Source organism: Somniosus microcephalus, chromosome 24 (assembly GCF_052327205.1).
Source record: "Somniosus microcephalus isolate GS21.2 chromosome 24, FLI_Smic_1.0, whole genome shotgun sequence".
Taxonomy (NCBI): Eukaryota; Metazoa; Chordata; class Chondrichthyes; order Squaliformes; family Somniosidae; genus Somniosus; species Somniosus microcephalus.
The window spans coordinates 18,254,946-18,276,677 of record NC_141010.1 but is presented as its reverse complement, the minus strand read 5'-3'; the positions used below and the strand labels follow the sequence as shown (position 1 = coordinate 18,276,677).

Below are 21,732 nucleotides of genomic sequence, written 5' to 3'. Positions count from 1 at the left end.
TTCTTAAAAGAATCATATGTTAACACTTGCTGTGGCTGTTGCACTTGCCAGTGGTATTTTTGTGCTCCAGAAGGATTCAATATATTGGATTTAATTTAATTGCGAGGTAACAGAAGTGGGGATGGTGGTACTTCAGCACTTTGCATAGTCAGTAATGCAGAAGCTCTTGGTACAGGATAGTATTATTTATGGTTGCCTATTCCAGAGTTGTTTGTTACAATTTTGAAAGAGATGGAACATTTTCGATTATTGGGTTCCCAATGATGGCACCAAATGTTCCCAGGTCAGATGATAGCACTTTTTTAAATGTACAGTAAAGCATACTGCCTCAACAGTGTGCTTCAGAAGAGCATACTGCTACAATATGCCAACTCTGAATAGATTGAGACTGGACTTTGTTAAATCTCTCCATGTGAGGCAAGAGAGTTATCCTATCTTTGTATTTTTTTTCAGTGAAACTTGGAGATAAAGGCAGGGTGCAACAGTTACTTGACTCTGACTTTCATTTCTGTTATGCAAGTTCCTGGAAGATTAGTTTGGCTGTTATGTATTTGGGTAACTGATGTAATAACACATCAGAAAGGGTGCTGTCCTAACTTTGATCTACCAGATTGCATTCATAGAAGAAAAGTTTGTCTAATGTGAGTCTGCATTCACAGTTCTTTCCTCTTCTTCCCTGTTCCTCCCTTTCAGATTCATTTCCATATAATGTTCTCCACACGCTAGCTAAGTTGGCAGTTTCTAAGAGTTTTCGGTGGGAATCCATCTCAATTTAACGCATATATAACACAAAAATGAGACCCCTCTTACTTTAGGAATATGTTGTAAAAATGTAATTTTAGTAACTGTCCATTTACAGGGAAGATACTATAATCAGCATGTTTATTACTCTGTAAGCCTCAAAATAACTAAAATCAAAGGGGAGCATTTCTGTAAACTGGCAGGAAGTCATAGTGCTTTCATTATATATCTCTTTAAAATAAATTACCTAGTGGTACATATTCTGCCTCTTCCCACTCACCAAGCATAGAGATGTGAAGTTTGGTACATCGTGCACAGCTGGCAACCACTTCGAGGGCATCAGTGATGAGACCATAGGTCAAATCTCTTCTCGGCAAAACAGGCTCAAGCTGGCCAGTCTTAGTACTGACCTAAAATACATGAACAATCCTGGCGCAGTCTCGGTGACCTGATGGGGCTGTATTTGGGGAGGTAGAAGAACAACGTTTTATTTTTAAAATTCATATTTTTAACCAATTTTTCTCCCATCCGCCTGAAGGTGTCGGCACTTTGACAGGGTACGTACGGTTCTATGGATGCTGGGTGTCGCCCAGTACATCCTCCCAACTGAATAGTATCCCAACTGGATGCAGGTCTGAGTGGTTCTGGTAAACAATTTCACTGTGCAGGCATCACAAATGATCCAAATCCAGTCCTGACCTGATGTCCCCACACACTCCGTTCCAGCAGGGATTGCTGGATAGTGATCAAGAGGGGGAAACTCTGCTGATTTTCCATTTCCTAAATAAGGGGTACTTGGATCAATTGTAGCTTGTCACCACCAGTGTAGCTTAGACCTGTTAATTCAACAAACACTTTGGGGGTAATTTTAACCACCCAGGGCGGGTGGGATGATAATTTTTAAAAAACGAGGGAAACCAGACTCCAACTCTCCCACTTCCAGTTTTAACGGAGACGGGTTGGGAGGCAGGCGACCAACCTGCTCTCGGGAGGCGGGTCAGCCAATAAAATCTTTTAAGGAGGCCGCATGCCTCCATTTTAACTCCTTTTATTAACACCTGCAGGCTGTGATTCCTGGGCCTCGGGAATCCCAGCAGAGGAAAGGAGGCGTGAAGGGCCAGATCCATGAGGTAAGTGCCTTTATTACACTGTAGAGCAGGAAGTGCTCCCCCACCCCCCAGCCCATCGAGCTTGCCATTTAAACATTCCGCGATCGGTTGAGCCCCCCGCTCTCCGGTGATGTCAGACTTAGCTGACGTCTGCTCCCCGGCTGCTTTCCAGCTCGGCAGACAGCCTGTTAATCTGGCTGGCTGTCGGGCGGGAAACCTGTTGCTAAAATCTACAACAGGTCCTGCTGTTAATTTCAACAGGATCTGCGGGGAAACTCGTAGTTCTGGGTTTCCCATCCGAAAATCCTCCTTTCCCATCTGAAATTCTTCCTTCCGCTCTTTTCCTGGTTTCAAGTTATTATCGGGTCTGATAGATCTAGACCTGACCTTCCAGGTCCTGACTGAATAAACTCTGAGCCATGGCGGAAGCTCGGAAGTTTTTATTACATATCGGGAACACCATAAAGAAGATTCCTTTCCTCCCTAATTTTTTTTTTAGGTGTGAAGCGAGAGCAATCGCTGTATTGATGGTGCTTCAAATGTAGCAATGTTCTTTTATCTCAAACTGCAAAGTCAAAATTTGGTGAAATTGGAGGTTAAATTCTGTATCACGGTATAAAATATTTTATACTCACTAGACTTAATTTCCAAATGCACAATTATGAAAAATTTGTTTTCACTATGTCTTATCTAAAGGGAATATGTGCTGCTTTGCATATACAAAATTGAAAAATTAAGTGATGTTGCAGCCATTTTATATGCTATTACCAGAATAATGTTTTTTGTATAATTTGTGTTGGAAACCCAATTTATATTGTTTTGAAGTCAGGCATGAAAAGAAATGGTTACAGAGAATTAGTATTTTTTTCTGTCCAATTTGGTTCTATTTAAGAAAAGTTAAACTATGTTGATGACATAATTGGAGATACTAGTTTGGAAAAGTTACTGAGCCTAGCAAGATGAGAGAACCGAATGAGAATCACCTATGTTGGTTACATCATTCCTTTAACCTTATACCATCAATCGTATCATCAGAGCTCTGCTTTTAAAGTTGTAAAGATTTGCGAAGAACATCTGTAACTTATTCACTTTGGATTTTTAAAAAAACAAGATGCTGATGTGGAAACACGATCTTTGAAGAGTGAGCATCACTATTGGTCACTTTACAAACCAGACATTATTTCCTTTTTTGTTCCCTTTTTGTTTCTGTCAATGTTTTAAAAATGTTAACTTCAGAGAATGTTATGTGCTGAAGTCTTTGGGGTAAGGAGCTCAAGGGAGTCATTGAAGATCATGGTGTAATGAACCTAAATAATATACACAAACATGCCGCATGTTGATTGTTAATTCAGCTTTCTCGAGGCTTGATTGCTCCTTTCCCAACATCGTCAGTACTTGCTGATGAAAGAAAAATGTGTATTTTTTTTTTAAAAAAGCATAATGAAATTACTTCCCTCAGCACCCCCCCTCCCCCTCCCCCCAACAAAGTGATGAAATGCATTCTATTGGATCTTGTAGCTTTAGTCTTTCCAGGTGATGGTCTTATTTCATTTTGCAACAATATTTTAAAACTTGTGAGCTTAAAGTCACAGTAAAGAGAACTCTTTATTTCTGGCACTAGTGGAGTCTGAGGTGATCCTGAATCTTGGCGGAGACCACTGACAGTTGAATTCAGCAAATTGGAAATGACTACAAAATTCTTGAAGTTGAAAATACTCCCCATCAATGAATTTGTGATTAGGTTGAGGTTTTCTTGATGCACCCTACCCATAAGATAATCAGTTTTGGGACTCCAAGCAGTACCCATACCAGTTGTAAAGCACGGCAGGAAAGTAGCCACAATGCAATCTAGTCATGAGATTGCTGACCAATGATGGTGCTGATTTGGAATGGTATATTTGAAATGAACATAAGAACATAAGATGTAGGAGCAGGAGTAGGTCATTTGGCCCCTCGAGCCTGCTCCGCCATTCAATAAGATCATGGCTGATCTGATCTTGGCCTCAACTCCACTTCCCTGCCCGCTCCCCATAACCCTTGACTCCCTTATCGTTCAAAAATCTGTCTCTCTCCACCTTAAACACACTCAATGACCCAGCCTCCACAGCTCTCTGGGGAAGAGAATTCCAAAGATTCGCAACCCTCAGAGAGAAGAAATTCCTCCTCATTTCCGATTTAAAAGGGTGCCCCCTTATTTTGAAATTATGGAACAGATTGCCGCCTTCACTGCAATCTCCTGAGAGTGAAAATTATTCCACATTTTCCCTTTCTTTCCTCTTCCCCTCGCCCCCCTCCCTCTATGGAAAATGGAATAAATAGAATATAAAATAAAATCAAAACACTGGAAATACACAGGACGTCTATTAGTATTTAGAAAGAGAAAAGGTGGATTAATATTTTGACTAGATCCTTCGTCAGAACTGGAACCTGAAACAATGCATCTTTTCTCTTTCCAAATGCTAATGGACTTGCTGTGCATTTCCAATAATTTCTGTTTATTTCAGATTTCCAGCAATTGAAGTTTAACTTTTCCTCCCTCTCTTTATAAATTTAAAATATGATGGAGCAGTGTACCATTTTTTGAACAACAAGAATGAACCCTTAGCCCGTCAAACTTTTTAATTTACAGGACTTGGTCTAGCACATCCCTAAACCATTTATTGTTGTCCTGACCCTTTCTCTGGGCCAGGCTTACTATTGTGTTCAAGACGATCACTTTCCACTCTACCATATGCTACTTGCAAAGCACAGCCAAATGAAAATGCACAGGTGTAGCTCCTTTCTTCTGGAGAGCTTCAAAATGGTGGGCTTGGTAGGTTACTGGCAGTTGCTGCTTAAATAATGGCAGGAAAAAAGGGAGAAATTGACAGGTTGGAGGTGCAACTGCATTATTAGTGATTCTGTACAGTTAAAGACCACACTGTCTCCATAATCTTGGTGGGAAAAGTATTTGCATTTGTTTGGCTTGACCAGTGTCATGATATCTTGACCTAGAGATTATCTTCAATCATTGCATTGCTTGTAGACATGATCTGTCACCTACAGTGATGTATATTAAAACCATTATTAATGCAACATTTAATTCCAAGCAGTCAAAGGTTCTGACAAAGCTGCAGCAATTTCCAACCGGACCTGTAACTAATTAGAAGAAACTGGAGTAATTATATTGCAATAGGTCATCCATCATCAATTGTCGTCTTAAGCCTATTAAGTGGAAATGTAATTTGATGCAAATATACTAAGACTCAACACTCATTTTATAAGAATTTCCAACTGTTCTATTCAACATGCCAACATTTTAACACTGTTCAATAAAACTACAAAAGCTCACTACACTGAAATCCTAAAGCTTTACAAGTTGCTCTACTGCACTGTAGACAGGTGAATTTTACCTGTGTTCCGAACCTGCTTTATAGATATTTCACTTTTTAAGATGCTTACAAATTTACATGGTGATGTGAGTATCCTCTACTTTGTTTAATATACATTTTAGTATTGTCCATGCGTCCTGCCAACTCGAGTGACTATACTCAAGGGCAAGTGGAGGCACATAGAACAGTATTGTGAGCAGTTCTGTTTTCATGGCATTAAAGTGCTTACCAGATTTTTTTATTTTAAGTTTGCACTTGGCAAACAAGATTTTTTTTTTCTTTGAATTCACCCATTAAGCTTTTCACTTGCTAGTAACTTTAACAATAGCATATGAGTACTTAAAAGCACTTATTTTGTAATAGATGGTGAACTAGAGCAGGGTTGGGGAGGAGGTGAAATGAGTGGCAATAGACAGAAAGCTAATTGGCATTAAGGCTTGGAACTGCAGGGATAAATTGGATAAAAATGGTCACAAAGGAGGAGAGTTGCTCTGCTTTTCTGTCCACCTGAGCTGAAAAGCAACTTGCCTCATCCAAAGTGATTAAATGTCTCCAGTGCTGTGCGATAATTACAGGGGGAATGGTAAGTATGACACATTCATGGTAAAATGCTATAAATTATAAGTTGAGGAAAGGAGGGCACTGGAGACATGCTGAATATATTTAACTATGACTTTAGACATAGGAACATTTCTTGGCTTCTCTTATTTTAGTAGCAGTACTGGGGATAGTTGCTGCATTCAAATGGTTTGGAAAGTGTAGTTAAAAGGTGGTCGAGAAGTCCTGGCCTGAAGTACAGCACAGCAATTGTTGAACAGTAGTAGTAATGTGTGAGAGAGAAAGAGAGAGACCATCCTTTTTAAAAATGAGCTGTTCTTTCATATACAATAACTAGATGTAGTTATGGTAAAGGCATGGAGAGAAAAAATGGGACAGGCCAATCCTGCATCTAAATGCTCTTTTAATTTTTTTTAGCCTGTATGTGATTCATTCATTTTCTTTTTAACACATTTCATTTTTTATGTATATTTAAGGTGCCTCCGAGTGAACCCTAAGGGTTTAGATGAGGAAAGTAAAGATTACCTATCACTCTACCTGCTGCTAGTCAGCTGTCCAAAAAGTGAAGTCAGAGCAAAATTTAAATTCTCCATTCTGAACGCAAAAGGTGAAGAAACTAAGGCAATGGGTAAGTGAAGTGACAGTATGCTTCAGATACAGGCTCAGCATTTAAATGCAGTTCTATTCAGTTGTGCAAACTGGTCTAAAGGAAGAACTATTTATGACCAATGTTTCCCCTTCCCTGTCATTTTCTCCCCTCACCAGCCAGCCCCTATTTTTAAAAAAGAAACCTATCGGCTGCAAGCTGGAAATTTGGGTTTGTCCAGATTACCTTTTTGTTTGAGGCTGGAGTCCTTGCAAAAGATGGTTTGCCAAAAACAGTTTTAATGCCCCCCTATCCGATCTACAATTTGTTGCAGAGTAATGTATAACTTTTTAAAATGGCATGATATATGAAATTTGCAATTCACTTACTCTCATCAGACTTGATTCCTTTGAATAAATTTCTTATCCAAGGATTGTTTTCATATCCGTGTGCATCTACTGTCAACAGAAAAATATGCTCCCCCCCCCCCCCCCATATTAAAAATAAGGCTTTCTGTCATCTGATTTTCTTCCTTTTTGAAAATAGATTTACTGAAATCATGCATTTGTGTCCAAGTTAAAACACTTTTGTCACTTGAGACCTGGAAGTTTCAGCAAATACACAGTGCCCACAACTGCAATAAAAAGACAAGAAAGCCACAACACTCCATTAGCCTTCGCTCTATAATAGCATAGAAATTGCTGAGCCAGGAAAATGTGGCTCTAGCTGAAGTTTATATTAATGAGGAATCCTGCCTAGATTCAGTCGTTGGAAGAAATCATTGGCTGCATAATGATTCTGCTGCTGGCAGCACTGTTTTACAGCCTCTTCAAATAAAAATTGTAGAGAAGAACCACCACTGTTTGACTGGGCTTCCAACTTCAGCTGCTATGTTGGGGAGGAAGCTGCACGTTTGGTGCTCCCTGTAGCCTCATCCTGGTTTTGTATTGTGTGAGACGTAGCAAAGACTCTGGTCAATACCAAGTCTGCTACTGCACTGACAAAGGCACCCACTAAATGCTACAGGACCAGCCAAACTGAAGGCGGGCTACCCCCAACCATTTTGGTTTTAAATATAAAGATTAGAAGGAAGGTTAGCGAAAGACATCCTCATCTGTTGTAAGAGCTAAGCATAAAAGAAATGTAGCGCTTTTGTTCTTTATAGCATGTCTACATGTACTTCTCATCCCATTTGAATTATATTAAAAATTATTTTCAGAATTACCCATCAACACCAAAGAGGTGGAGATCTTTGAGTATTGCTCACTTTTTAAAGTTTACTTTGAGGAGGAAAGCTTGCATCCCAGTAACTTAAAAACATAACAAAACAAAATCAGCTCCCTTTGAGAGCGGGAGAAATCTCTCAATTTGATTCTTTTGCCAGGCTCCCTACTGGGAGAGTGGAAGGGCTGAACCATGGACTTCAGTGTAAGCTTCATGGTTGGCTTGCAGGCAATGAGGTTGGCGTGGACAAGTTGCACTCTGGAACACCTCATTTTCACAGGATGATTTGTCTCGTACACCATCAGTGCCTGACAAAAATTGCACAATTGAACAGTTTAAGTGATTGGCATTCCTGAGAGTCAAACAGCTCTAACCTTTTAATAGAAAATGCTGAAAAATAAGCAGTGGATGATCTGTCACTATCTGGAAAAGGAAAAGACAAGTTAGAATTTTACGTGGAGAACTAATAAAAATTCTTCACCCAAAAGATTAATTTGTCTTTTCTCAGATGCTGAAGAACCTATTGTAAATTTTCAACATTTCACTTTTTATTTGATTTCCATCATTTCTATTTGGGAGTGAGAACCAGTTGACATTTGAGCTATCAGGCAATCCCATTTTAAAATCATGACATTTTAAGAGAAATTCAATGTTTAATGAAAGCTCATTCTTGTATGGAGAGTCAACCCACTTGCTCATCCCCAAGATTTCACATCTCCATACAGTATCATGATTTAGTAGTGTGCATTATTGATGCATTTAGCAGGCTGTTACTGCAGCTTAATTACTCTAGACATTCGCCCCTGAATAAAGTTTCCCCTGTTTTTACACCATGCACAAGATTTGCATTAACTTCATTCCTATAATACTACATCACAGTTGTTAATATTCCATTGAGGCCTTATGGCTTGGGGTCTCATTGTTTAAAAATAAACACATGCTGTCTTACGCAGTGCACCTTGGTTAGTATTTCTTTAACAAGACAAACTTTCACTTTCTTGTCCTCACTTCCCCGGTATTCTCAAGTTTTCCACTACCTAGGGAAAATTAGTGTTTTTTTTTGGCATTATTAAGGTGGGAGTTGTTGGGACTGAGAAATGGAACACTTTGATTTGGGGCACCCAGTATTGGTATCAAGCACTCCAGCTCTGGCATAACACTTTTTAGCAGTAGAGTAAACCACTTTACCCTGCTTCAGTAATGTGCTTCAGTTTTACTTTACAAGAGGGCCTCCTCCTCCATCAGTCTTGATACTTCTCATTTTCTACACCAGCCATGTTGTTGTCTCTTAGTACCACTTAATGCCAAAGTAGTGGCAATTTTGCACGGAGTCCATGCTCACTAGGGACTGGATTGAGACTGCCTCAATTCATTTCACAAAGGACCTTTATAGCCTGTAGCAAAATTGACTTTCATCCTATCGCTTTGGGCTGGACATGAAACTAGGTTCCAGAAGTGAAAGACATTTGTGTTAACTGATTCTTTACAACGTTAATATTCATCAATAATTTGCTATAATTAAGCAAAACCTATAGTTCATCATGATTAACCATCAGCTGCAGGCATGACAATGGTCTGAAACATGATCTGTGAAATGGGCATTTTGATTACCACAAAGATTTAATTATTCAACTTACAGGATTACTTCCATATTTAATTTGCATATTTTGGTAGATCAGCTCAGATACAGACTTTGTTAAACTCTTAATTGGAAAATAAGGTTATAGCATAACAAGCTTCTAAGAGTAGATTGTAATTCATATAGCAGAATTTTAAAAATCCTGTAGACATTTTTAAAAAAAGGTTCAATTTGGTATTTATATCACTATATTTGCATCACTGTCCTGTTGAGCTATTACAGTATGTTTATGGTGTTCGCTTTTTAGCTGAATTTTTCTTTCCGTAAATCAGGTACAAAGTAGACCCACGTTATTTGTAGAGGTGGGTTTACTGATGCACCAAAAGTTGTAATTATAATTTTAAAATGCTTAAAATTCAAGTATGGCCTTTAACATTATCAGCTTCATAATCTAATAAGCTGATGTCTTTAGTGTCTGCCATTTTTCCTTCACCTAGAATCCATGTATATAATGTCTTGTATCATGTGACCAAACCCAGGTACAGGATATTGTCTAAGTGGCTAAAACTGTTCTGCTGAAATCGAAGTTGATGGATGTAAATAGTAGAAGGCTGGCAATCTCTTTCTAGGATTGATCTATTTTGCAGTGTGACAACTTGAGCTAAGTAGAACGGATCTGATTTTGTTTTGCAGAGAGCCAGCGAGCATATCGGTTTGTGCAAGGAAAAGACTGGGGTTTCAAGAAATTTATTCGACGAGATTTCCTATTAGATGAGGCCAATGGACTCCTTCCTGATGACAAACTCACATTGTTCTGTGAAGTAAGTTCTTAACAAGCATGATTGACTTGGACTGTTCTAAGATGTTTACTGCATTATAAGAGACAGCTAGCAGAATTAGTCCCATGGGGTAACAGACTGGTAACAAAGTGCTGTTGTTGAGAGATGAATGAGAAAGAAGTCCTGATCTCAAGTTAATGTACTTTGAGAAGTATTCTGCAAACTACTGTGCACAATAACGATGGTAAACATCTTGGTCATTATGAAGAAATAGTGCATTTTCAATTACTGTCTGATTACTCCCTGCAAATAATTATTTAACAATTGTGCTTTTTACTTCTGGCTGTGATCAATTTGTGATTGTTCGACCTCTACTGTGAGCCACTCTGCTATATTGGAGCCCTTGCCTTTTTCAGATGGTTTGATGAGTTGCTGAAAGAGGTGACTGGAAGGTCCTCCGATAGATTCAATGCAGAGTGTACATCTATCTCTTTGGAACTGTAGAAGGATTGTGTTATGGTCGATTTGCTGTATTCAGGATCTTAAATTACAAGGTGATCAGTCTTGGAAAATTGCATCAAAAATCAGCTATGTTCCCAAATAGTCAATGTTATACAGGAAACTTCGCGATATCCGGCACCGACGGGACCGAGCTGCTGCCGATCTATCAAAACTTCCGGATAGACCAGCGCTAATGTTGAAGGATACGGAGGTTTTCATCTCTGTATCTGACAACAAACACTGTTGCTTAGCAACAGCTTGTAAACACTCGGCCCGTACCTTGGAAGCGTCTCTGAAGCTGTTGCTAAGCTACAGAGATGCTTTCCAGAGCCTGACTGTTTTATAAAAAAAAAAAAAATCTAGGAGAAGAAAAAAAAACTAACCAAAACGGCTGCTGATTTCTGCCGTTAGATCGAGGTTTCCGGACATACAACCTCCGGATAAACCAAAGTTTCCTGTACTGAATTATGCAAGCAGATGTCTTGGATAAACCTAACTGAAAATATACAAGATAGAATATTGAATAATTGAATAACATTGGCATCAATTAACCAAGGAGTTTAGATGTTGTAAATCATAAGGTTATATATCAGGCAGCTTATGGATGTCATCTCAATGGCTAAAATTAAATTACAGTATTGTGCTCGCTGCCATTTAAATTATTTTATAAAGTATACTAAACTCACTTTAATTTAAATAGCAGAACAAGCTAAATCTGGGCTGTATAGGCTCAGTATTTGAGAAACTATTGTGACTTTATTGCAGCAGAATAATGATGTCATGATTTTCACAATAGTATATTAAGGAAACTAATTTGCAGTTATGGCACAAATTTAGAAGGAAATTAAGAGCCTGGTGTACATTATAAATCAAAACTGCCAAGCCCAATTACATGCTAGATAAGCCAACTGTTCTTTTATTGATTTGTACAATTAAATTGAGATTTTTTTTTGTGCTTTATGCACGAGTAGTGCTTTTTTTTGTTGGCTAACAGGTATATATGTAGCTGTTGCAATTAACCCTTGACTTCGAACTGGCATTACATTTTACTACTGATAGAGCTCAAGGATAACACAGGAACTGCACGGAGTCTGATCTTTAGTCCGCCCTTAACTCCAACTCTTGGCCACATTGTAAAATTCAGGTGTCCTCAAAGCCTGCAGATGTCCCTGCTCCCATTACAATCTGGTGGGGTACTTCAGATTTAATCACATCCATGCAAGTTTGTCCAGCAACTCTAGATCTTTATAAGAAGTCCACACTTGCTTGGACATGGATATTGCTCGTGGCCAGTTTCTGTAATATTTGTGCTTCCAATACAGAAAGTATTGAATAGGCGAAACCTGTTTATTCTACCCCAGTGCTGCCTCGATGTTGCTCGGAAGTGGAAAGTCAGCAGATTCTCAGACACTCACAGCAACATTGGTTTATTCACTGGGATTTCTAGTAGAAAGGGCATATTGGTATAAATGTTAATATCACTTGCAGGCTGGTACGCTCTTCAGTCTCAGTGGGAGCTGGGTCTTGTATTGTTCCACGGAAGCTCAACGTAAACTCGAGGAACAGCACCTCATCTTCCGATTAGGCACTCTGCAGCCTTCTGGACTCTCTATCGAGTTCAACAATTTCAGATCATAACCTCGGCCCCTATTTCATTTTTTCTTGTAATTTTTCCACTCCTTCCCCCCCCCCCCCCCCCCTTCCTTTTTGTTTCCCTCTCACACCTGGCAGCTATCTCTTGCCCAGCCAGTACACTTTACACCTAATCTCAGCCTATTACCATCTCGTCTAGCTTCTAATCTCTTTTACTTCTTTTGTTTCTTTTATTCTTTTGTCCGATCGCAGCCCTGCCTTCGATCTAGTTTCTTTTCTTTCCAGTTTTGAAGAAGGGTTCGACCCGAAATGTCAACTCAAATTTCTCTCCACGGATGTTGCCTGACCTGCTGAGTGTTTCCAGCATTTTCTGTTGTTATTTAGTATGAGCATCCGCATTCAGGTTTTATTCTTGACCAACAATGAGTTGGATAATGGGGCTATTCCGTTTGTGGCAACATTGTGTGTAAATAATGATGGATAAGTTTAATGGATATGATTGATGTCCAGTTTCGTTCAGTAATATTAGTGAGGGCCATTTTTAATCCTATCTTTACTGATGCTTGTAACTCAATGTACTATCATTGTGGCTTTTTTGTTTTGTACGGTGGAATGTGAAGCTACCCATTTTGGCTTTTAAAGCACAAAATTGCAGAAGTGGAAAGTTCTGAAAATGGGTTTAAACAATTGTCTAAATCCTTAGTGAATGTGTAGAGCAGCCCAGTTCAATAAGTTTTATATTTCAGAGCAGGTATTATGGATTGACCAATCCATTTGTGTACTTTTAGTCAGTTGACCCAGCTGTAATGCCAGCTGTGGTGAACTATGACTTGAGCTTGGTACATTGTCCTTGGGCCTTTTCGGAATTTAGTCTGCATATAATGCAGAGAAGGTCTGAAAACTTCTCCTTGGCAAGGTCGAAACCCCAATGCTCAAATTGGCCTGGAATTTTCGAGTAAGTTGGCAGTTGTGAAAAATGTAGTTTTGTTCTAATTGGCAGGGGGCGGTGAGTTGGTATGAAGTTGGAATTGAGGCATTATCGGGGAAATGCAGGGCTGGTATGTATCTGATGTGGGACTTCAGAATATCACAAAGTGGAAAAATATTTTAGTTTCTCAGGGTTCTCATCACTCCGTCTGAGCACAGACAAACAAAAGAAAGAAAATAGCTTTGTTTGAACCCTGAATATAGTAGTGGGGCATCAATGCATAAATAACTGATCAAAACATTCAGGGATCAATCTGTCTATTGTAGCATTAAAAGGTTTGGTCAAAATTGTACTGCTTTATCAACTTTAACTTGATCATAGCAGTTGTAATTTCAATTATCTGTAAAGGAAGATCTAAGAATCATTTTTGCTCTAAAATCCACTTCTGTGTGGAATTTTAAGTGACTTACTGTTGGCAGTGCTCGTCATTTACACTATTCCAACCATATGCTGTTTGCCTGCCTCCACAGTAGACACAGGTGCCACAGCAATCTTTTGGCATAATTCGAGTGAACGTGGCCTGTAAAGAGAGATCTCAAGGTGTATTTTATTCTATAAATTGAATAACCAGAGAGATCAAAGGGGAATCTAGTGGTCCCCTCAAGTAATGATTGGAGCTTCCAGTTGCCACCTGTTTAAATTCTTCACTATTTATATTCAAAAGGTATCACGTGCATAGCATTCCATGTTAAAATAAACTCGTACTAGAATGCTAAATCTAAACACCATTTTAGTGTAGAATTCAATTTTATCAGTGTTTTAATTACGGTATGTAGCTGATTGAAAACTAGTTTGAGGCTCCCTTTACAGTTGGGCTTTGCACCCTAGATTTGGAACAAGAAAGTTGGCCACGGTTCATTCTCCTTATTGCTATCCAACAAAGATTTGCTGGAATTATACCTGTGTGGATGTCGGGTAAGGGCAACATCATACTTGGTTTTGACGCTCCTTGTGATCAAGCAGCTTTCCAATAGCTGTCAAGGTTCATGAATATTGGCTGCCAAGCCCCATTGTGTTAGGTGCCGGAGAGGAACTGATGCCTGTGGAACTCTACCATAGCAAGGAATCAATGCCTTCAAGAGAGAAGGTAATGCCAATATACCTGGTGCGTGGAAATAAGATATTTCATATGGATGCTACATGCCTACCAACTCGCTGATGTGGAGTGGGTAGCAGATGCTCATATAAAGCACCATATCTTCTGCGATTCTACAGACCGCCAAACCGCATTCAACTGGCTACCTCATAGTTGGGTGCATCTCAACCACTTTCAAACTGAACAAGGAGAAATATCTTCTCCTATGGAGCCTTTATGCTGACAACAAATGTCCTTGCGGACAAGTAGAAACCACATCCTACATCATTGAATCAATGATCTGGTGGCCTGCACACTGCATGTTTGTGCTGACAATGATGGCTGGAATGATGTGCTTGAGTCTGCATTCACTAAACTAATGCCTTCAGATCCTATTCTCACTCTTTTACCTATTTTATGCAGCCAGTTGCATGGTTAGTTTGTATCATAATACAGGAAACTTTGTGCTATCCGGCACCCACGGGACCGAGCTGCTGCTGTTGCCTCAAAACTGCCGTACTCTCCAGAGTTAATGTTGAGAGATATGGAGATTCTTATCTCCGTATTTGACAACAAACACTGTTGCTTAGCAACAGCTTCTAAACACTTGGGTGTGGCCCTAAAGCTCTGTAGCTGAAGCTGTTGCTATAGCTACAGACCTTGCACAGCTTGACTGTTCAAACAAAGCAACAAAAAAAAACAAACAAAAATAATAAAAAACGGCTGCTGATTTTTGCCGGTGGCTCCAGATTGCCGGATAGCTCACCTCCGGATAGCACAGTTTCCTGTAGTGGGAAAATATTTTCTTTCAAATTTTCATGTTCAAAATCATGATGGGTCTAGACAGAGAGAAACTGTTTCCATTGGCGGAAGGGTCGAGAACCAGAGGATTTAAGGTGATTGGCAGAAGGTCCAAAGGCGACATGAGGAAAAACTTTCTTACTCAGCGAGTGGTTAGGATCTGGAATGCACTGCTGCCTGAAAGAGTGGTGGAGGCAGATTCAATAGCTGCTTTCAAAAGAGAATTAGTTAAGTACCTGAGAGAAAAAAATTGCAGGGCTACGGAGAAGGGGCGGGGGATTGGGATTAGTTGAAGTGCTCTTGCAGAGAGCCGTCATGGGCTCGACGGGCCGAATGGCCTCCTACTGTGCTGTAACCATTCTATAATTCTAAATTAATTGCAGACTATGTAATGCAGGAGTAACAAATGTCAGGTTGAGGTAGCAATTCTTCCTCCTGGTAGGCTACATCCTTGTGATTTAGGGCTTTCATCAGACCTACTAAATTAGTGCCTTGTAAATCCCTAAAAGCATTGTTGCATATATTGCATACTTTTTAGACCACAGAACACTGTATAGATATGGATACCAGCACAGATTTGCTGTTAAAGCTGCAGTGCCTCACAGTTGGTATGATCGTGCTATCCTCGTCTTCCCTTTTCCCCCTCTAGCCCCACACCCATTAAAAAAAACTTGGGTAGAAGCATAAGTAAAGGACTTTAAAACAGTTGTTTGGAGCTGTCTGAAAATTTCCAATTGAGCCTGTGATACTATTTGATTTGGCTGAACAGCCCCGATGGGAATATTTTCAGGGAATGTAGTAGATTTTTTTTTAAAATTGCAATATACTTTTTTCATATGCATTTTCTGGAAATATTTTGCAACAGAAGTCGATTTTAGAAACTTGTGCATTGTGCATGGATGCCAGTGATCTGTAGAGTTCACTGAATGACAAGTGCAATTGGTAAGATCCCTGGATTGATGAACCAAGATCAGTGGCAGAAGTATGTAGTTTGTGCCTTCCATGAAACAACTTCTGCAGAAATATTTGCCAAAACAAGTGGTGCAGATTTTACTATTTTTCGAGATCAAAATCCTGATCTGCTTGATGGAAACAACATTAATAATATATGGGTTGAAATACCACCCTCTATGATTCATGTAAATTTGGTGGTATAAAAATAACACTAAGTACTGAAGAATAATTTTCAAAATGTGCAGCTTTTTTTAAATACTCTAGGGAGGAAGAAGTTTGAAAATATACTCAACCATGAAATGTTAACCCAAAGTGGAACTGCAGTAATGCCAGCTCTTGCGATTTAATAGCAAGACACGTAATTTGTAATGAAAATTCAGCCCAACTCGCGATCTTGCGATTCACCTCAAAACTCTCAATTTTAAACTTCTGAAATATTGTAGACCGCTGAGCAAACCGGAAGTGCGCGCTCCACCATATACTATGCGGGCATGCTGGGAGATGTTGTTTGTTCTCTTTTTAAAGAAAGGAAACTAAACCTACAAAGGACTATAAGTTCCAGAGGGCACTGCGCGGCTTGTCACACTTGCGTGTTTAACAAGCGCCTTATGTTTGCGGCCGGGCGGGTGTTGTAGATGCAGATGGTAACATGGCGGCAGCTGTGTTGCAGCAGCTGCTGGATTGTGCTGAACTTGCCAAACTTCCCAAAAATACAATGACCAAGCTCGAGAAGCTCATCACTGACAAAGAGGCGAACACAGATGTCCCAAAAGCCAAACATGAGCGGTTTAAAGTTGACAGCAATGGGCAGAAGTGCATTCTTGCCAAGCCACAGAGGGGCTGGGCCTCTAGTTGCCAGAAGTGTCAGACGTAGTACTTGTTTCGTTTCATCAATGCTGAGACTTTCGCCCTTTTTTTATTTATAAGTATCAGCCTCAGGAGTTTTAAAAGGAGCACTACACATTGTCTTACTACATTTAAAAAAAAAAAAAAAATGAATTGCTTTATTTCAGTTTTCCATTGCTGTTGAGAATGACTTCAAATTTTATTTTCAGTGTTTCAAATTTTATTTAGTCAGGGTTGTTTTACCCCCAGTTAAGGATGCATTCACTCTTGTTCTTGTCGACTTGCATTGGCTCCCTAACCTCCAGCACAATTTAAAAATTTCTCTCCTTTACAGCTCTTGCCATGGCTTTGTTCCATGCTGCTTCTGCAATCTCCAACCGCTCTCCCTTCCAGAATCCATCTTCTGCTCTTCACTTTAAGTTCCTGTTTGTCGTCCCACTCTACACTACCATTGGTGGCAGAGCGTTCAGTCACCATGCCACTGCTCTCTGGGACCCCCCCCCCCACCACCCTAAACTCTTCTACCTCATTGCCTATTTTGTACTTTCAAAAGCCTCAACCCAGCACTGACTTTGCCTTTGATCACTTACTATGACTTCTCTCTTGGTTCCTGTCCAACACTCCCAGATCTCCTGTAAAACACATTGGAACAATTGTTCGCTAAATGAACTATGTAAGGTGGTAAATGAAGTTGAAAGGGAGAATTGGTTCAATCTAGCGTACCATTTGACAGTTAGCTAGTGTAGTATGAATGTATGACTGAGCTGGTTTCTTGTGTACCTAAAGCATTGGCTGTGGAGTGGTTGTGGAGGAAGATTTTGCAGGGGGAAATGTCAACTTTTGTCGTGACAGCCAAAGTCTTTTTTAAACCAAAGTGTCTTTAGTGGTGGCCGAATACGCTTCCTGTCTGGGAGTAAAGGTCGCGGAATGTGCTTCCTGTCCAGGGGCAAAGGTCAGCGAGGGGTCAGGAAAAAAATAGCAACTCGTGATTTCTTAACAAATCTCATGATTTTTTAAAGAGTTTGTCTTGTGATTTATGAGACTGTGGGTTTGGCATTACTGGAACTGTGTTTACCTCAGCATGCATTTATACTTCAATTTTATCACCGGTGCAAAGCATTTTCACTTTATATACTGATGCTGCAATTAGAATGTGCATGCAGCCTGAATCTGGAGTCTTGACATCCAAGGAAGCAGAGTGCGAGCACCCTGGAGAAGTGGGCCTCACTCCACTTTGCTTCAGAGCCTTCACACCTGATTTACACTACACAGGTTTAGCATTGGTGCAAAGCCAGAAACTCTACCCACTGATAGTAACTTTGTAGCACCCTAAATTGTCTCATAATCCTAATAATTGTTATAAAGGGGGTAGCTATACAGCTTTGGGATCTCGATTTTAGTTTCTATGTTTTATGCTTTAAAACTGCTGAAGAGGGCAAGTGTTGTGTGGAATCCTGTATGTTTGATTACATTTCCCTTTAACTCCTAGTATGCTGCCAGTCAGCTACATAACTGATCTAAAAATGCAACTGCCGTTCTTGGAGTTGAGGGGAAATAAGGCCTTGTTTATTTAAATTTGGTATTTTGATTTTATAGCATTTGTCTGTGTTTGCTAGTACGTCTTTCTTAACCCATGAAACACCAGCGGAAATACTTGAGAATTCCTGTAATTGGCAGTTTAGGGATCCAGAACGTGTATTTCGAGACTCCATTTGTGTGTTCAGTTTTCAAAAATAAAACTCTTTCTTCATTCAGCTTCCATATACAGTTGGGTATTTGTCGACTATGGTATGGGGGTGGGAGAGATGCGTGTGAGGGGAGTTTAAAAAATCACCAGGGATTCAGTCCTCTAGAAACTGTCCCTGGTGAAGAAGCAATCTCTGCATTCTGCTCGAAGATGGTGGCAGTAATGATCTGAGGCAAACCTTTATTTCCTTTTTAGTTGTATATAGCAGACCTGTTGTACACAACCCGAGGAAGCTCTCACTGATTTTTCTTTTGATAGCAGTTCACAATTCCCTTCCCATAATGTGTATCTGGAAAGTTTTGGGTCCAGATTTTATTTTTCCAAGTTTTCTTCCTCCTCTTCTAAAGATGACTCATTGTTAGGTTATGGTTCCATGGATAACAATAGCCCACTGTTTCCTCACCCAGGTATGAGAGCCTGGACAACATTGCAGGTTATTTGACGATGGGTAATTGCAGCCCAGTCTGGTCTCTTGTTGTTTTAATGACCATGTGAGACATCAGATGGAGATCAGGAAGAGGAATCCTTTGCTCGCCCTTACCAGATGGTACTGAGGATACAGAGCCCACCTAGGAAAAACCTGTCCAGAAGAGAGATCCTTTCTGATGCATAGGATGTAAACAGGCTTGGCTGAGAGTAATTTTGGCAGGCCCAGAACTGTTTCAGGAACAAAATGCATAGTGGCACAGGGGAGGTCATGACTGACAACATTACGGTGGTGTGTATAAACTGGAACTTATTCATCCCTATGCCTCAGCACACAACCGATCTAACGCTGGTGCAAACTGAACTCATTGGAACAGTCAATCCACACTCTTATGGCATCGAAAGAGCAGTAAACATTTATGGCAGACATGTTCCAGCCAATTCTCACTTGGAGGCAGTGGATGCTATGTTCTGTAGATGTCGCTACTTGATGACATTACTATGCTCTTGAACAAGAGGCTGCCATTGTTCTGCTCCAGTGTTAGGGCAGTAGGAATGGATGATCTGTCGATCCCAATTTACTTTTATGCCTTTTGAAAGGGCTAGCTTAAAACAACTGGGATTCCAGCAGTTGGCAGTAATGACCATACTGGCCCCCAGGAAGGCCTATATTCTGAAGACTTGTAACAAGTAACTATGAATGTCATGACTCTCACTTCGACCTACGGGGATGTGGTATATTGGGAACGGTAGTATAGTGGTAATGTCACTGGGCTAGTAATCCAGAGGCCTGGACTAATAATCTGGTGACGAGAATTCAAATCCCACCACGGCAGCTGGGGAATTTAAATTCAGCTAATTAAATAAATCTGGAATTTAAAAAAAGCTAGTATCAGTAATGGTGACTATGAAACTACAGGATTGTCATAAAAACCCATCTGGTTCACGAATGTCCTGCAATGGTGATGAGTATGAAAGGAATTGCTTGGGCATTGTAGGGATGCATTGTGGGGTGGTGCCAACCTGGCGCATCATGTGGCAGCTAGGGTGTACAACATCAAGTGAAGTAAATCTGGCCATGGTGAGGCCTCCCGGGCAGCAGTGTGGACGGGTGCTGATGCCCTCTGTTCTGTGCAGCATCAGTTGATGGTGGAGAAGGTTGGTAGTGTTGGGGCTGATCGTGGTGGGATTGAGGACCAAGGTGAGAGTATAAAGGGCACCCATGCTAGTGGAATAGATGGCAGGTGAAATAGAGGTGACAGAAGTGATCTGTCAATGGTGAGTGAGGTAATGAAGTCAGACTGGATGGGGACTTGAGTAAAGACTCGCAGCATGGTGAATTTGATGTGGAAGAGCTTGTGAGGAAGAGCTTGTGCCTGAGGGAAGATATCTCTAAGGTGGAAGCTTTTAATTTACATTTGAAGCTGCCAACTTGACAGCTGATTCAGTGGCCACTGAACTCCTGCCTCAGCTTGACGGACATGGTCAACGACCAGTGTGGACCCTGTGGGCGAGCTGTCAAATGCAAAAGGTGAGCTGAAAACCATTCTCAAGTGGCTCTAAATAAGCCCCTAATTACCTGAATTGGGTCCCCCACCGCTGCGTGTCGGGTCTGCTCAGCGCTGACAGACCCGATATTGGGAAAGACACGTGGCGGTGGGATCCCGACCCGCCTAGGGGGGAGAAACTTTCCCACCTGACCCGCCACCAATCGCGCCCGCTGATCCCCCCCCCCGCAAAATTCCAGCCCTAGTTTTTTTTTTTTTTTTTTCCCCCACCTGCTTCTGGCAGGCACTGTGATGGGGGATGGTATCCAGTTTGAAACCATTGGTCTACATAATTGACACTGTTTCTTTTTATGGCTGTTATTTTGCTAATTGCCTACCATCTTTTAGCATGCAGATCGGACAATTTGTCAAGCCTATCCTTTCTGCCTAAAGTTTCAATTTATTCTGTCTCAGTAGTTTTATCCACTCCCCTAGCATCTCTTCCATTCAAAGAAAGTGACCCTTCACTTGGTTGTTATGCACACATCGGACAAAGGACCTAATTTATTTATTTTGGAACATGGGACTTTTGAAAACTCTTGGCAGCAGTTGACAAATTGGGTAGTGTAGTGCCTCCTTTGTTACTCATTAGTAGGATAGGACCCACCAGAGAAAGAGCTTCTGATTTGTTACTTATTTCTTAAACTAACTTGCACAGAGATGCTTTTGAGGAGCTAGGCAAGACAAATTCCTTGGCGCGCACTCTCACATATTTTCATTAAGCATTATTATCTTCACTTAACTCAGGACATCATGTGCACTGGTGTTTTCCGAGATGAATTGCAGGTGTAGGTCCTCGGCCCTAGCCCATTTTTGCATTGCTTTGACGTACTTTCTAATCTTGTGTGAATCTTAAATGAGGTAGGTAGATTACTGACCTAGTCTGTCTTGATCATTCGAAAATAACTTGACCTCTCTGTATGAAGCTGCTTCATGGCCTGTCCCTCATCATTTCTTCAGGCCCCTCTTATTATATATACTCTAAGTATTTTGTTGGTACCAATTTTATTATACTGCTTCAGTGCTCTTAATGGTTCCTTCCGTTTCACTGTTGCCTCCTCCAGGCAGAGAAATTAAGGTCTGCCTCATCAGTTCTACGATTATGCAGAATGGAGAAGATTACCTCGCTGCCAATGGTGTGAAATGTCTCAATAGGACAGTGTCCCAAGTCTTGTCCTCCAAGAGATAATGGCCTCATTGTATTGTAAGTTAGATAAAAATGCATTTTTTTTAAAAATGCCTGCGGGATCCTGCATCAAATTCTATTTGATGTAGTTCTTCTATAAATGAGGCCTTTGAAAGTTGCT

The 21,732-nt window shown here is 40.4% G+C and overlaps 1 protein-coding gene across 3 annotated transcripts in view; it reads left to right on the top strand.

Annotated features, from left to right (window-relative positions):
- spop (speckle type BTB/POZ protein) overlaps nucleotides 1-21,732 on the top strand; it is a 134,292-nt gene that overhangs the window by 77,172 nt on the left and 35,388 nt on the right. For all 3 annotated transcript variants that reach the window (XM_085966281.1, XM_085966279.1, XM_085966280.1), the window contains 2 exons: nucleotides 6,256-6,407; nucleotides 9,862-9,989. In XM_085966281.1, the coding sequence (XP_085822407.1) occupies nucleotides 6,256-6,407; nucleotides 9,862-9,989 (280 nt within the window). The remainder of the gene's footprint in view (nucleotides 1-6,255; nucleotides 6,408-9,861; nucleotides 9,990-21,732) is intronic.